This window comes from Oncorhynchus mykiss, chromosome 16, assembly GCF_013265735.2.
Source record: "Oncorhynchus mykiss isolate Arlee chromosome 16, USDA_OmykA_1.1, whole genome shotgun sequence".
In the NCBI taxonomy this organism is placed as follows: domain Eukaryota; kingdom Metazoa; phylum Chordata; class Actinopteri; order Salmoniformes; family Salmonidae; genus Oncorhynchus; species Oncorhynchus mykiss.
Genome location: NC_048580.1, coordinates 60,362,219 through 60,379,597, shown reverse-complemented (window position 1 = coordinate 60,379,597; position 17,379 = coordinate 60,362,219). Strand labels below are relative to the sequence as shown.

Below are 17,379 nucleotides of genomic sequence, written 5' to 3'. Positions count from 1 at the left end.
CCAGCATGAATGGTGGGCAGAGAATTTGTATTTGTCTACAAATGTTGTGGAAAAATACACTAGCTCATACACGTTTTATAAATAATGTCCTAGCCAGCTGGCACATGGTGAGAGAAAACAAATAATTGAGAGAGGGAGAGAAGAGAGAAAAAAGAGAGTGAGAAGGTATAGAGAAAAGAGAGGGAAGATAGAGAAAAGAGAGAGAGAATGAAGAGAAAAAAGAGAGAAGGAAGAGAGAGAATGAAGAGAGAGAGAATGAAGAGAGAGAAAAGAGTGAAGAGAGAGAAGAGAGTGGAGAGAGTGAAGAGAAAGAATGAAAAGAGAGAAAAGAGAGAAATGAGAGAGAGAGACAACACTATGCTGTGAAAGGCATCTTTAGTGTGGCGGGAACAGCAGAACAGAAGATAAATCACTCAACCGGTTTTCTACATCCACCCTTGGATCCTACACATACAGTGTGTGCTATTTTCACACCATCAGTTCCCACATTAGATCCACACTCTGTAGACCAAAGCCTGCCAGAACTAAGGACTTAAACACTGTCTGATATCAATTCATCTCTAGCTCAACTTCAGAGGATAAATCATATTAATATTGTGACTCAAAATAGAAGACATCTGGATAGTTTATTTCTGTACAGACATTAAGATGCTCGTGTTTCTGCGGTCAGTGAATGAGGAACACTTTGTTTTCTGCTGGAGTCTCCCCTGATGAAAAACAGACATTCTGAGAACTTAGAGTGCAAACAAAATTCATTGACTGCAGACAATAACAATAATATAGACATGTCCATTAAATAAGCTTTATTCTTGTTACATCATGACATTGTAGACAGTGCTATTACATGGGGATTGTTAAAAAAAATGTAACTGTATGACATGACATCAGCATGCCATGGGATATATAACACAAAATAAGTGTGTTGTTGTTAGCTGCACGTCAATGATCGTCAACTAAAAACAAAGATATATTCTGATTGGGTGATAAGAGGTGAAAAGTGCAATTGGCACAGATTTAATAAAAAATGATGACTTGACATGGCAGAATGCAAGAAGTGTAAAAAAAGATGGGGACAAAGGGCAGGCCCTGTGATAAAGAGACAGAGAAACGTAATAATAGAGTGTAAGAGAGTGTAAGTGAGAAATACAGGCTGATAGTAAGAGACAGTAACAGAGACAAAGAGAGTATGGAGGAAGTAAGAGCAAGAGAGAGTGAAAGCTTGGTGGCTAAGCAGAGGCTCCTGTCAGACTGCTGTGGCGAAGCCTATGCGGTTGTTGCGACGGTCAAACTCTGTGTAGTAGCGGGCGATGAAGTTGGCTCCCAGGATCCAGATAGGGCCAGTAGGAGGCGGCACATCCAAACCCCTAAAGGTCACACTACAGATGTCCTCTCCAAACTGAGATTGCTACAGACGGAGAGCAAATCATAACAAGATACTGGTAAAGACTTCCAGAAATGTGTATTTAGAAAACATACATGTCACATCTATAACACAATGTAAACATGACATAGTAGCTACAAAGGTAAACATGACATAGTAGCTACAAAGGTAAACATGACATTTGCTCTGTATCTGTACAGTATATCCCAGTTGTGCCAATTTCCGTTACTTACCCATAAGATGTAGTCATCCTCAGTGAGGGAGTACTCATGTCCTCCGAGGTGGAAGGTGACACTGGGTAAGGACTTCACCAGGTCACAGTTTACAGTGTACTGAAAGGAGAGCAAACAACACATCTTATTCCGCCCATAAGGTAAGGTAAGATTCTAGTTAAGAGACTGTTTAGGCAATAAAGATACAGTCTGTGGCTCTGAGATGTACATACCCCTCCCTCTGCCAGTTCTGTGGCTCCAATGGTTTTCATCAGTACAGACACAGAGGAGGCGGGGCCTGTGATGTAGGAGGAGCCTGTGTCAATCACTGCCGTACAGCCTTCCTTACAGAACAGCATATCCTCCCCCACTGTCACCCTGGGAGAGGAGAGAGAGAAAAAGAGAGAGAGACAATTACACACACATGCACATGTAAAGTTCATTGACCCTGGCAAATGTGTATATACTGACCCACAGATAAACAAACAAACAGACAGAGACAGACAGACAACTTGCACATCAGTGGAGGTTGGTGAGAAGAGCTATAGGAGGACGGGCTCATTGTAATGGCTGGACTGGAATTAGTGGAACGGAGTCAAACGTGGTTTCCATATATTTGATAGCATTCCATTTATTCCATTCTTGCCATCACAATGAGCCTGTCCTCCTATAGCTCCTCCAACCAGCCTCCACTATTGCACATGCACACATAGCTGTCACATCTCACCCTTTCATGCTGACCTCCCATTTTCCTGTCTCACTGGTGCCCATGTAGTTGAAGGTACCAGTGTAGTACTCTGGGTCTGTTCCTCCCATCACTAGCTCCCCACCTGGTTTGTGCATTGGGTCCCTGAGAGAAGAAAAACAGATGGCCCGGATTACTATTCATAGGTTGCACCTCCATCAATCGGTTGCATCATGCCATTGTTGTGCACGTTCTCAAGCCGCCCTCTGCCTTAGTGGTGCCAAAAAGTTGTAATAAGCTCAGTCATTCTGAACGGGGACCACCCAGTGGGCAAAACCTGATTGAATCGGCATTGTTTTCACTTCACTTCAACCAAATAAATCTTTGTGATGTTGAATCAATGTGGAAAACTGATTGGGTTTGCAAAAAGTCATCAACAGAAGAGAACTTCGTCAATGATGTGGTGACAATTTTTGTTGATTTCACTTTGAATTCACGATAGTTGATGACTCAACCAGAAGAGGCTGGTAGGAGGAGCTATAGGAGGACGGTCATTGTAATGACTGGAATGGTATCAATAGAATGGAGTCAAACACGTTGTTTCCATGTGTTTGGTACCATTCTATTGATTCCATTCCAGCTATCATAATGAGCCTGTCCTCCTATAACTCTTCCCACCAGCCTCCTCTGGACTCAACAAAATGTAAATCAAAAGTAGACATTGAAATGACATCCGTGCCCAGTGGGTATGACTGTTTCATCTAAATTTCACTATAGTAGCCTGGAAATGCAGTGACATTGCTAAAGTAGGCAAATATTTTATTAAACATGGACTTAAAGGAGGTTGGAGTAATACTGTGAAAATTATGATAATGCCCTTTTAGTGTAATAGCTGTTTGAAAAGGACATGTCTGCCTGTCTTGGTGGGATGGAGTCTTGGCCTGCCAGGTGACACCACCAGGCAATAAATAAGTTAATAGACCAATAAGAAATAGAGTTCCAAACCTCTCTGCCAATGTCAGGTAGTTCTCAGTTTTCCCCTCTCCACTCAGACCATTTAAAGACAGTCCTAGCTAAATTATTGCTTGAGAAATGTCTCTTTCCTAAGAAGCTATGTTTGATTCTTATTGACCATTTCAATTTGAAAACAATCACAGTAAGGTACGTAATTGGTACCTAGAAATGATTTGATATTGAGATTAAGGTCCAAAGCAGCCGTTTTTAAGTAAAAAGAAGTCTACTTATCTCAAGTCTGAATCAGGCCCGATATAAAACAGTGACAGTCATATCACCTACTTGCTATAATAGACAGAGAAGACCTCCTCCTTGAGGACGTGCTGGGACATGATGCGGTCGAACACAGGGGTGATACCGTCGATGGCCACGTTGGGGTAGCCCATCCCAAGGACTCCGTCAAACTTGGCAAAGATGAAGGGGATGGCAGGCAGGGCTGTGGCCTCTGCAAATACCTGGACCACTGGGATGCCACCCACCTGGAGAATGCACAGAGTAAGATATAAATTGTCCCTCAATACCTAGATCCAGGTTTTACCCCTAGTAAGATAATCCTTCGGTAGATCAGTACTTATGGGCAATGTCTACCATTATTCCCGTATTGATCACAAAAAAAGCATGTTTAAAAGGGATGATAGGAAACAGATGAGGAGAAAGGGTACAAAGATTATTTTCTTAGAGTGGTGTTACGTTACACTCACCACAACCACATCCTCACTCAGGAATCCCCTGACGTTTCCAGAGGCATACTGGATGGAGAAACCTGTCCCGTTCTTGATGTGCGTCCGGGACTTAGAACTGTCATATCTGTTGTGGGTAACTGTGAGTTCAAAGGTCATTGTGTCATAATCATCCAGGAACATCCTTATCTCTGGTGAAGCAATTAAACATACAGGTTTTGTGTGTGTGTGTGGGAGGCCAGGGGGGGGGGGTGTGCTCATTTTGGAAATGGGCTGCTCATTTGACGGCTACATGTAGCAGGCCATTGCAGAGAAGCTGCATAAGTACCAGCTCCTTGTGGCATGCTTGGACACCCTCGGGTGTAGGTGCAAGCTGGAGGCTCTGATATTTGGCAGTCTCGGCCACGTACACAGGCTTGCAGTGCATGGCCTCCAGATTGCGGGCCTGACAAAAACTAGGGAAAAGCTATTGGGTAGGTACTGTTCTGTTCAGCTGTTGTGGGCAGCCTCGCTGGTTGGTGAAGGAGGTGCTTTCTGTATCCTTGAATGCCATGCATACGGTGATCTATGAAATGGTTGGATCCTTTTTTTGTAAATTTGATTAGTGGATTCAAATAAAATATGTAAAATGTGTGTGTGTGTGTGTGTGTGTGTGTGTGTGTGTGTGTGTGTGTGTGTGTGTGTGTGTGTGTGTGTGTGTGTGTGTGTGTGTGTGCGTGCGTGCGTGCGTGTGCATGTGTGTAGGGCCATCATGCACCCCAAAAATAAGAGGTGGCACAAAGTACGCTAGCATGGCTCGGGGGTTGAGAATTTTACATTATTCAAACACCTGAAACATCTTTTTCCTGCTATCTAGAGACACTTAATATGCTTCTCTGCATCTCTGCTAAAACCTGGGTAAAATATTGAAAGGAATGTGAGTCTTATTTAGTACATTTAGTTATGGCTCGCTTTTATAAAGTCTACCATCCTTGTCAGCAGGCATGCCAGCTAAGATACAGCTAACTGCCAAAATAATGGAAACACTTGAGTAAATGAGGCATACAAAGTATTTTGAAAGCAGGTTCTTCCATGCATGGTTCCTGAATTAAGTAAGCAATTAACCTTTTACAGCAGTCGGCTAAATCAGGTTTCTTGCAGTATTAAATACATCTACTTTGTAACAAAAGTACACACTTCACACACATGGTTATGGGCTTTAAAAAAATGACACCTGTACCATGTCAGATATAGAGTTGATACAGAGTCAATGTGCAGGGGCACCACATACACTTAGGTTGGAGTAATTAAAACTAGTTTCTTCAAACACTCCACAAATTTCTTGTTAACAAACTATAGTTTTGGCAAGTCGATTAGGACATGTACTTTGTGCATGACACAAGAAATGTTTCCAACAATTGTTTACATACAGATTATTTCACTTATAATTCACTGTATCACAATTCCAGTGGGTCAGAAGTTTACATACACTAAGTTGACTGTGCATACACTAAGTTGACTTTATAAGCGTCTGATAGGCTAGTTGACATCACTTGAGTCAATTGGAGGTGTACCTGTGGATGTATTTCTAGGCCTACCTTCAAACTCAGTGCCTCTTTTCTTGACATGGGAAAATCGAAAGAAATCAGAATAACACCTCAGAATAAAAAGTGTAGACCTCCACAGGTCTAGTTCATCCTTGGGATCAATTTCCAAACACCCGAAGGTAACACGTTCATCTGTACAAACAATAGTATGCAAGTATAAACACTGTGGGACCACATGGCCGTCATACCGCTCAGGAAGGAGACGCTTTCTGTCTCCTAGAGATGAACGTACTTTGGTGCGAAAAAGTGCGAATCAACAACAAAGTACCTTGTGAAGATGCTGGAGGAAACAGGTACAAAAGTATCTATATCCACAGTAAAAGGAGTCCTATGTCGACATAACCTGAAAGGCCGCTCAGCAAGGAAGAAGCCACTGCTCCAAAACCGCCATAAAAAATACAGACTGCGGTTTGCAACTGCACATGGGGACGAAGATCGTACTTTTTGGAGAAATGTACTCTGGTCTGATGAAACAAAAATAGAACTGTTTGGCCATAATGACCGTCGTTATCTTTGGAGGAAAAAGGAGGACGCTTGCAAGACGAAGAACACCATCCCAACCGTGAAACATGGGGGTGGCAGCATCATGGTGTGGGGGTGCTTTGCTGCAGGAGGGACTGGTGCACTTCACAAAATAGATGACATCATGAGGATGGAAAATTATGTGGATATATAGAAGCAACATCTCAAGACATCAGTCAGGAAGTTATAGCTTGGTCGCAAATGGGTCTTCCAAATGGACAATGACCCCAAGCATACTTCCAAAGTTGTGGCAAGATGGCTTGAGGACAACAAAGTCAAGGTATTGTAGTGGCCATCACAAAGACCTGACCTCAATCCCATAGAAAATTTGTGAGCAGACCTGAAAAAGCATGTGCGAGCAAGGAGGCCTACAAACCTGACTCAGTTACACCAGCTCTGTCAGGTGGAATGGGCCAACATTCACCCAACTTATTGTGGGAGGCTTGTGGAAGGCTACCCAAAACATTGTCAGGAATTGTGAAAAACTGAGTTTAAATGTATTTGGCTAAGGTGTATGTAAACTTCCGACTTCAACTGTACATAGAGTTATTAAACTGACTATGCATTGATACTAACAGAGTAGCAGCAGTGTAGAAGGCGGGGCAATGCAAATAGTCTTATGACTTGTGGGTTGAAGCCTCTTAGACCTAGACTTGGTGCTCTGGTACCGCTTGCCGTGCAGTAGCAGAGAGAACAGTCTATGAATAGGGTGGCTGGAGTCCTTGACAATTTTTAGGGCCTTCCTCTGACACTGCCTGGTATAGAGGTCCTGAATGGCAAGAATCTTGGCCCTGGTGAATACTGGGCTGTATGCACTGGCCTCTGTAGTGCCTTGCGGTCGGAGGCCAAGCAGTTGCAAAACCAGGCAGTAATGAAACCCGTCAGGATGCTCTCGATGGTGCAGCTGTAAAACCTTAAGGATCTGAGGACCCATGCCACATTTTAGTCTCCTGAGGGGGAATATATTTGTTGTGCCCTCTTCACAACTGTCTTGGTGTGCTTAACCATGTTAGTTTGTTGGTGATGTGGACACCAAGGAACTTGAAGCTCTCAACCTGCTCCACTGTAGCGCTGTTGGTGAGAATGGGGGTGTGCTCGGTCCTTCTTTTCCTGTAGTCCGCAATAATCTCCTTTGTCTTGCTCACGTTGAGGGAGAGGTTGTTGTCCTTGCACCACACGGTCAGGTCTCTGACCTCCTCCCTATAGGCGGTCTCATCGTTGTCGGTGATCAGGCCTACCACTATTGTGTCATCTGCAAACTTAATGATGGTTTTGGAGTCGTGCCTGGCCGTGCAGTCATGAGTGAACAGGGAGTAAAGGAGGGGACTGAACACACACCCCTGAGGGGCCCCCGTGTGGTGAACAATGAGCTGTAGTCAAATAATAGCATTCTCACATAGGCGTTTCTTTAGTGCAAGTGTGAAAGGGCAGTGTGGATTGCAGTAGAGATTGCGTCATCTGTGGATCTATTAGAGCAGTATGTAAATTGTATTTGTAAAAAGTAATTTTTCAAACAATTTTTTACAGACAAATAATTTCACTGTATCACAATTCTAGTGGGTCAGAAGTTTACTACATACACTAAGTTGACTGTGCCTTTAAACAGTTACACCAGATCTGTCAGGAGGAATGAGCAAAAATTCCCCCAACTTATTGTGGGAAGCTTGTGGAAGGCTACCCGAAACGTTTGACCCAAGTTAAACAATTTAAAGGCAATGCTTCTAAATACTAATTAAGTGTATGTAAACTTCTGACCCACTGGGAATGTGGTAATAAATTATGAAATAAATAATTATCTCTACTATTATTCTGACATTTCACAAATGTCAGAATAATAGTAGATAATAGTAGATAAAATGTCAGAATAATAGTAATTCATTAAGACAGGGAATTTTTACTCGGATTGAATGTCAAGAATTGTGAAAAACTGAATTTAAATGTATTTGGCGTGTATGTAAACTTCCCACTATGTAAACTTCCCATTTCAACTGTACATTGTTCAAATACTTTGAGAAACTATTGTCATTCTCAATTGATTCTAAAAATAGACTTAATTTACTTGCTGTTTAAGGTGAAGAAAAATTCCTTTGAGAAGCTCATTAGGGGTGGTGAGTCAAGACAATTAGAAATCCTATCAGACATCTCCAAATGGGCACATTTAAAGGCCTACATTTGTGCCCAGGCCAGGTAGACTAGTCCTACTTCTATATTCGTAACCAGGTGTGCGTCCTTACTCACCATTGACTGGAGCATTTCAAACAAAAGACAATGAATGAACTGACAAAACTCATAAATGGAATGAAATAAACAAAAACTTGTTTCTCACAAGTGTATCATAGGTTGTGAGTTCTTCAAGACACTCCGACAATGAAAAATGGTAAATGACTGTTGTAATAATAATTATAAATTGAATGCATTAAAATAAATTACCAAAACCAAACAAACGTCACAGATTCAAAATTATAGCAATTAACAGTAAATGTAAACTAGTACTTGTGATATATGGAATGGGGAATTTATAGACACAGTGAACAATGCACACAATTAAGTTTATGAAACTGTGAACCCATGAAATGGCGGGAGAGAGCGCATTCTGGAGAGAGATGTTCCTTGTGCATCTGAGCCACAATCCCCATATTCTTGGACTGTGGCGTCACCCCGGAGTCCTCAATGCATTAGTCCACTGAGACAGGTGAAAATCAGACAGGTGTCTCATGAAATAAAAAATAAATAAATAAATTGTTTGTGACAGCTTGACAAAAAAATGTTGAATGTTTTCAATATAGACCCCTATTGTCATACAGTATTCCATTTAAGGCAACCAGACCTTTGGGAATTTGCACATTATACCCTTAACATTGTAATAAATCAAATATAGTGATGCAAAACTTGACATTTTTGCCATCCATTGTGACATTGTTCTAGGATAACCAACCTTTCAATTAATGGCAATGCATCATTAGCCATTAATGCTAGGTTACCACGTTTTTTTTCTGATAACAGTCTCCAGTATCAACATTTCCAAGCAAACAAAAACAGGGAGAAGGGAAAATCTGTAGACATGCTGAGATTACAGAACATCATCTTTACCTTCACAAGATCATAACATATTCAAATACAGTATGTCCCCTTCCATGTTTTACACCTTCAGCAGAGAAATGATATTTCTGAGTGCATGATATTAAGTTTAACTGGTATATAGGATGTTCGATGGATGTTCTTAAACTGCAGTAATTTATGTCTGAGATTATATGACCATCTACAGTATATGACCATCCACAATCACTATCAACAGTGCCTCCCAGGTCTTCCTCACGTTTTTGTTTGACCTGTTATGTGTCATCGGGAAAAGCCTCTATCAACCCTCGATCCAGTTTAGAAATCAACTAACTTTGTTAGACTTAAAATAGTTTACATCTTTGAAGCTTCCGGCTTGTCCAGTGTTAATAAAATGTTGTTTCTGCAAAAAAAGTTAACCTCAGTGCCGTCACAGCCTGTCTTCCCATGTTTGCCTGACATGCTGAGACCCCTGTCACCATCGGATCCTACTCAGAGGCATGACAAAGTCTTACCATGATGTACATTTATACATTATATTACCCAAGAATATAATCAATGGTTCAATAATTGAAATGCCCATTATTCCCAGATCCCAGGCTATAGCCTACCCATCAACAAAAAAAATGAATGTTGTATCCGTTAACTGATTGTTATAATAATACTCTGCAAAATTCACTTCAGCTCTGTAGACTGGTCTTCCCTGGCTGTCTGACCTTCCTGGGACACCTGTCACCATCTGATCGTGCTAAGACATGATGAGCATAGTGTTGTGTACTGACTGTGCACCATGACACTGTAGCCTGTAGAGCTGTTTATACCGTGTCCATGTGAAAAGTAGAGAATTAGCAATGGAAACTGACAGCTCAATAGCTGTTACATTGCTATACTGACTAATAAAAACTCACAATGCGCTGTAAAAAAACTTCAGCATATCGGTCTTCAGTTTGGCCACTGGTTTCATCATTTGATTCAGGTCTAGTGTGATTGAGGCAAAAATAATAGTAAAGTTAGTGAGCTAGCTAGCTCTAATGGTACATCAACTGGCAAAAACTAGCTTAGTCAATTTACCAGTCAAATAAAGAGAAGCGAGTTTCTGCTCTGCTTGCTTTTATAACTCAGGGAAAAAGTGCAACACACAGAGACGGCAGCTGCAGACAACAGCACCGTGCTGGCCCTATAATAATAGCTTTGCCTTCACACAGCCTGTCCGTACACTCTGTGGTGTCCACGCAGTCCTAAATCCAGCCGTCTGATATCGGCAAACAGCCGACTGACCACTCAGAGGCGTCCGCATGTTCCTAAAGCAACACCGATGCTGCTTTTTGTATCACAGTGCAATTTTAAAACTAGGGGGGTGGGGCAAAAATGCAATTTTAGAATGTGGGAGGGGTCAAGTCCCCCCCATCCCCAGTGAAAGTTACACCCTTGCACTTTTGGGAGATTCTAGAGCGGCGCCTGAGACAGTGTTTTCCACCACCATCAATAAAACACCAAATTATGGATTTTCTCGTGGAAAAATTGTGTCGCATTACCTGTGTTTCCTTTATTTTGGCAGTTACTTGTAGTTAGATAAGCTAGCTACTCTAACTTGATTGTTGGCTTCTTGGTAGCTAGTTATGAGGTTGGGAATTTGGAAACCTATCTGGGTTAGCTAAAGCCAACTTCATAAAATGTGTAGGTGGCTAGTAGTATTACAGATAAAAAATGTTTTCAAGAGGACAGATCTGTGGGGGCTCTTGCCCCTGTGCCCCCTATGGGCATGACGTCTCTGAATGTGTGGGTGTGGGTGTGTTTGTGTGCACTGTACTTACAGCAGGCAGTATAGAGAGGGGAACAACTGTATGAGGGCACCCACAGGTTGGCTGAGCCTGTATCAAACACTACATTGAACATCTGGGCAGGAGAACCAATACTGATCTCCCCATAGTACTGGGTCTGGAAGCAGAGAGAAGAAGCAGCAATGAATAATTTACCCAACTGAGTTTGGCACGTGCTTTGTGTTCTCTCATTTGGAACATAATGTTTCCATGTCAATTGCATCTACAGTATGGGTGATCAGTGCAGTGTCTCTCACATCCAGGTAGTTGGTGAGGGGGGTGGGGGCTGTCCCGTTGCTGGGGGAGAGGTCATCTTTGCTCTTCTGGGCCAATTCAGCGAATAACTGTGCTGGAGACACGCCCATCTCATGTAGGGTTTCTCTTATGGAGGGCATCTTCTTCAGACTGATCCTGATTAGATATGACGACAGTGAGGAAAGATCATCCAATAGAATGATACATAGGAAGTGAGCAGGGGTGGGATGGGACTGGGCGGTATACAATGCATTGTGCAATCATGGGCCATTGTTAACATGAGACCATGTGTCCCCATGTCTGTATAACATTGTTTCTACAGCTCTGCCAAAATACACATTCGCAATTGATTTAGTTTGGAAAAATAGTCTGGTTTAAATTGATAAAACACCTCAAAGTATCCATTCAAGCTTCTTCACTGTCTATTTTAACGACCCAGAGCAGTCAAAAACATGATTTTCCTGGTTTAAAAATAATAATATTTCCACACCATGAGGCTGGAATAATACTGTGAAATTGTGAAAATTAGGATAATAGCCTTTCATTTTAAGAGCAGTTTGAAAATAAATGTCTGCCTATTTTGGTGGGATGGAGTTTTGGCCTGCCTGGTAAATAAGTTAGACCAATAAGATAGAGTTCCAAACCTCTCTGTCAATAGTTTTCAGTTTTCCGCTCCCCTCTCAGATCACTCCCAGACAGTCCTAGAAAAATTATTGCTTGAGAAATTGTTCTTCGCTGGGAAGCTATTTTATTTTTGACCATTTAATTAGAAAACAATCTCAGTGAGTTATTTAATTGCTAACCAGAAATAAATTCATATTGAGGTTCATTACACATTGCAGAGAAGGATTGTTGGTTCCACTTTTCTGGGCTCCGTAATTTATAAGGACTACTCAAAATGTGCACTTATAAATCATATCAATTTTAATCCAAATACAGCTGTAGATAGAAGTCAAACATCAAACATACAACCGATGTCTCTTCTGAGTTCTGCAAAATAGGAAAAGTCCAAGTTGCTTTTAATGTGCTTGCAGTCAACTCCTAGTAATGTTACTGCCTACGTCAACACCTTCTACTCATGAGACCATGCATATACAGTTAAACAGGAGAGAACAATAGTTCCAGTGTTTTCTAAGGGCTCAGCAATAATTTTCCAATCCCCAAGTTGCTTTATAGTGGTATGGCTTGTCTCTTACACTCCCCTGCAGGGTTCTGTGTCTATGAATCTCTTTTAGCCTTGAGGCGCTTTCTCACAGACACCCTGTTTTGACAGCAATAACTCACACATCTCTCAGACCGTTTCTTATAAGGAGCAGAGACTAGAAAATAACTGTGGAACCGTATTAAACCTTATAATGAATATTTATTGCTAATCTGTAGTCCAGGACCCTATAAATGTAGTGGGGGAGGGGTCTTATAGCCCTTCCCCTTCTATTAATACAGCATAAGACCTCTGAACCTTTCACCTATTACTACCTGTCAGGGCAAGGAGATTGAGGTTGTAACCTCATATAAATATCTTGGAATTTGAATTGATGACGGCCTCTTTAAATTGCATAAACGACAACTTACAAAAAAATTGAAGCTGAAATTGGGATTTTATTTTAGGAATAAGGCCTGTTTTTCTTTTGAAGCCAGAAGGAGGCTAGTATCAGCTACGTTTAGGCCTTTACTAGACAATGGGGATATTGTATACAGTGAGGGAAAAAAAGTATTTGATCCCCTGCTGATTTTGTACGTTTGCCCACTGACAAAGAAATGATCAGTCTATAATTTTAATGGTTGGTTTATTTGAACAGAAAAACATGTAAAAAAATTTATAAATTGATTTGCATTTTAATGAGGGAAATAAGTATTTGACCCCCTCTCAATCTGAAAGATTTCTGGCTCCCAGGTGTCTTTTATACAGGTAATGAGCTGAGATTAGGAGCACACTCTCAAAGGGAGTGCTCCTAATCTCAGTTTGTTACCTGTATAAAAGACACCTGTCCACAGAAGCAATCAATCAGATTCCAAACTCTCCACCATGGCCAGGACCAAAGAGCTCTCCAAGGATGTCAGGGACAAGATTGTAGACCTACACAAGGCTGGAATGGGCTACAAGACCATCGCCAAGCAGCTTGGTGAGAAGGTAACAACAGTTGGTGTGATTATTCGCAAATGGAAGAAACACAAAATAACTGTCATTCTTCCTCGGCCTGGGGTTCCATGCAAGATCTCACCTCATGGAGTTGCAATGATCATGAGAACAGTGAGGAATCAGCCCAGAACTACACGGGAGGATCTTGTCAATGATCTCAAGGCAGCTGGGATCATAGTCACCAAGAAAACAATTGGTGACACACTACGCCGTGAAGGACTGAAATCCTGCAGCGCCCACAAGGTCCCCCTGCTCAAGAAAGCACATATACATGCCCGTCTGAAGTTTGCCAATGAACATCTGAATGAGTTAGAGGACAACTGGGTGAAAGTGTTGTGGTCAGATAAGACCAAAATGGAGCTCTTTGGCATCAACTCAACTCGCCGTGTTTGGAGGAGGAGGAATGCTGCCTATGACCACAAGAACACCATCCCCACCGTCAAACATGTAGGTGGAAACATTATGCTTTGGGGGTGTTTTTCTGCTAAGGGAACAGGACAACTTCACCGACGATGGATGGGGCCATGTACCGTCAAATCTTGTGAGAATCTCCTTCCCTCAGCCAGGGCATTGGAAATGGGTCGTGGATGGGTATTCCAGCATGACAATGACCCAGAACACACGGCCAAGGCAAAAAAGGAGTAGCTCAAGAAGAAGCACATTTATTTATTTATTTTACCTTTATTTAACCAGGTAGGCAAGTTGAGAACAAGTTCTCATTTACAATTGCGACCTGGCCAAGATAAAGCAAAGCAGTTCGACAGATACAACGACACAGAGTTACACATGGAGTAAAACAAACATACAGTCAATAATACAGTATAAACAAGTCTATATACAATGTGAGCAAATGAGGTGAGAAGGGAGGTAAAGGCAAAAAAAGGCCATGGTGGCAAAGTAAATACAATATAGCAAGTAAAACACTGGAATGGTAGTTTTGCAATGGAAGAATGTGCAAAGTAGAAATAAAAATAATGGGGTGCAAAGGAGCTAAATAAATTAAATACAGTTGGGAAAGAGGTAGTTGTTTGGGCTAAATTATAGGTGGGCTATGTACAGGTGCAGTAATCTGTGAGCTGCTCTGACAGTTGGTGCTTAAAGCTAGTGAGGGAGATAAGTGTTTCCAGTTTCAGAGATTTTCGTAGTTCGTTCCAGTCATTGGCAGCAGAGAACTGGAAGGAGAGGCGGCCAAAGAAAGAATTGGTTTTGGGGGTGACTATGAGATATACCTGCTGGAGCGTGTGCTACAGGTGGGAGATGCTATGGTGACCAGCGAGCTGAGATAAGGGGGGACTTTACCTAGCAGGGTCTTGTAGATGACATGGAGCCAGTGGGTTTGGCGACGAGTATGAAGCGAGGGCCAGCCAACGAGAGCGTACAGGTCGCAATGGTGGGTAGTATATGGGGCTTTGGTGACAAAACGGATTGCACTGTGATAGACTGCATCCAATTTGTTGAGTAGGGTTTTGGAGGCTATTTTGTAAATGACATCGCCAAAGTCCTGGAGTGGCCTAGCCAGTCTCCAGACCTTAATCCAATAGAAAATCTGTGGAGGGAGCTGCCAAACGTCAGCCTCGAAACCTTAATGACTTGGAGAAGATCTGCAAAGAGGAGTGGGACAAAATCCCTCCTGAGATGTGTGCAAACCTGGTGGCCAACTACAAGAAACGTCTGACCTCTGATTGCCAACAAGGGTTTTGCCACCAAGTACTAAGTCATGTTTTGCAGAGGGGTCAAATGCTTATTTCCCTCATTAAAATGCAAATCAATTTATAACATTTTTGACATGCGTTTTTCTAAATGTTTTTGTTGTTATTCGGTCTCTCACTGTTCAAATAAACCTACCATTAAAATTATAGACTGATAATTTCTTTGTCAGTGTGCAAACGTAAAAAAATCAGCAGGGGATCAAATACTTTTTTCCCCCTCACTGTATATGAAGGCTTCCGCTCAGTGTTTGAGATCAATTGACACCCTTTACCATGGCAATTTGAGATTTATTTTAAACTGCAAAACCCTTACGCACCACTGCACTTTGTATACCAGGGTTGGCTGGCCTTCTCTAGTCACTCGTAGGCTCAGGCACTGGTATACTTTTATTTACAAAGCCATTTGGGGTTTACTACCTTTTTATTTTGGCATTTTTATTGTTCAGAAATGTGGTGGCTATTCTCTTCGTTCGCTGGACTTTATCCTGCTAACTGTTCCAAATGTCCGAACTGAATTTGGTAAAAGGGCTTTTAAGTACTCTGCGACATCGTCTTGGAACGCCTTACAAAATACTTTTAAACTGGAAGAACTTGTCCCGATTGGTATTTTTAAATCACTGATGAATGATCTTGAGACTGATTCCCTGACCTGTCAATGTTTTTAATATGCTGTTTTTGATTTTGTTATACTCTTGTGAATTCTATGGTTTTTACTAGATTACTTGAAGTTTTTCATGTTGTTTTTTTCTGTAATTTTTGTAAAGACTTGGTGCTGCCTATCTTGGCCAGGACGCTCTTGAAAAATAGATTTTAAATCTCAATGAGCCCTTCCTGGTTAAAGGTTAAATAAAAAAAATAAGCATATTCAATTATTATAATACATCAAACATTTGGTGCAGCCCCTATCATGACCCCAAGTTGACCCCATCAGGACCATAGCATTTAGGTTCATTACACAGTAGACAACATACAGTGATAAAAACACAAATAAAAAGATGGCGTTACCTTTGTAAGGCATGGCTGGTGGTCATCGTGAGTGACAGAGTAATCACACACACCCAGCATTGCATCAGCAGGGCCATGGAGACCCTGGAGCGTGAAGGAGTGTGCGAGGAGATGCACAAGTTAACTTGACTAGGTTTTCCTTGTACCGTTCCTCCGGGCAAACCAGCTAGTTGTACATCTGATCTTCTGAAAGATTGGCCCCTCTCTCTCTGTTTGACTGCTCTTTTTATACCAGCTCTGAGCTTCCCTAAAAGTGTCCACCAACTCTTTCCCTCCCTTCTACCTCACCCAGCCCTCCCTTGATAAACAGGTCCCAGAGTGAGATGTGAACTGTGACCCTTGGGAACAGACTGGAGACAGAAAGCAGGGATGAGAGAGAGCGAGAGAGAGAGCTCTCTGACCAGGCTGGGTTTACATCACAGCTGCAGGGTGAACATGGATTAAGGCCTGTGAGAAGAGGAGTGGGAGCCTTGGGGTGGGGGAGGGAGGGGATGGAGAAGGGATAAGCTTTAGGGGGGACAGAGGAGTAGGAAAGGGTGCTGATTTGGATTACCCAGGCGTAGGACACAGAAACAAGCCCTGTGAAATCTGTAAAGGAGTCAATTTATACTTGAATGGTGTGGCGAATTGAATGGTGTGACAAAGGCATTGAATCTATATGTGGCCAGTGGCTATAACATCTGAAACCAATGATTGCCAGATGATACTCATATGTAGACAATGCAGAGAAGGGAGAAGCCTTAAAGGGGACAGGGAAATAGGAGAAGGATGCTGACAGGGATTTCCCAGTCTTGCCAGATGATGAATTAATCCATCAAAACCTATGGAAATGGACTGTAAAACATTACATGCTAAACAGGCCAGATGTTCATTTATAGTGCCATCTCTATCCTTTCTGCTGAAGTATACTGTATCTGCTCCAACTTTGCAGTGTAGGCTGCAACAGTTTCATTTTATCTGGTCTGCAATAGGAACACTCAGTCGGGAATGGAGTTAATCCTACATTTTGTTTGTGGGGATTGTGCTGTGGAGCTCAGGCTAGATACTTAGTTAGGCTAGCTAATGTCTGTCTGTAGGCTTTAAAAGGTCTGTAAATGTATAGGCCTAAATACTGTAGGCTATGGGTCAGGGGCTAGTCAAGGCCTATGGCTAGCTGTTGTTTCTCTCGCTCTATCTCTCCCTGTTAGCTGTATCAGCCAGATTGGGTTCCCACAGTATCTGCTCTGTGGGGCTGGGGTCATATGTGTACTGTAGTGACCACCCAGCCTAGCAGGAGATATGAGCATCCACGTCAAGCAGAGACTTGGACAGCC

At 42.1% G+C, this 17,379-nt stretch overlaps 1 protein-coding gene across 1 annotated transcript; it reads right to left on the bottom strand.

The window, feature by feature from the left end:
* Positions 1-768: 768 nt before the first annotated feature.
* On the bottom strand, positions 769-16,401 carry LOC110492465 (renin). The gene is made up of 9 exons (XM_021566808.2): positions 16,067-16,401; positions 11,215-11,368; positions 10,952-11,075; positions 3,994-4,112; positions 3,575-3,771; positions 2,321-2,443; positions 1,827-1,971; positions 1,615-1,713; positions 769-1,405 (listed from the first exon to the last, which is right to left on the bottom strand). Exons 1-9 carry the CDS (start codon positions 16,141-16,143, stop codon positions 1,244-1,246), a joined length of 1,200 nt encoding a protein of 399 aa, XP_021422483.2. The 5' UTR covers positions 16,144-16,401; the 3' UTR covers positions 769-1,243.
* Between the last annotated feature and the right edge of the window lie 978 nt (positions 16,402-17,379).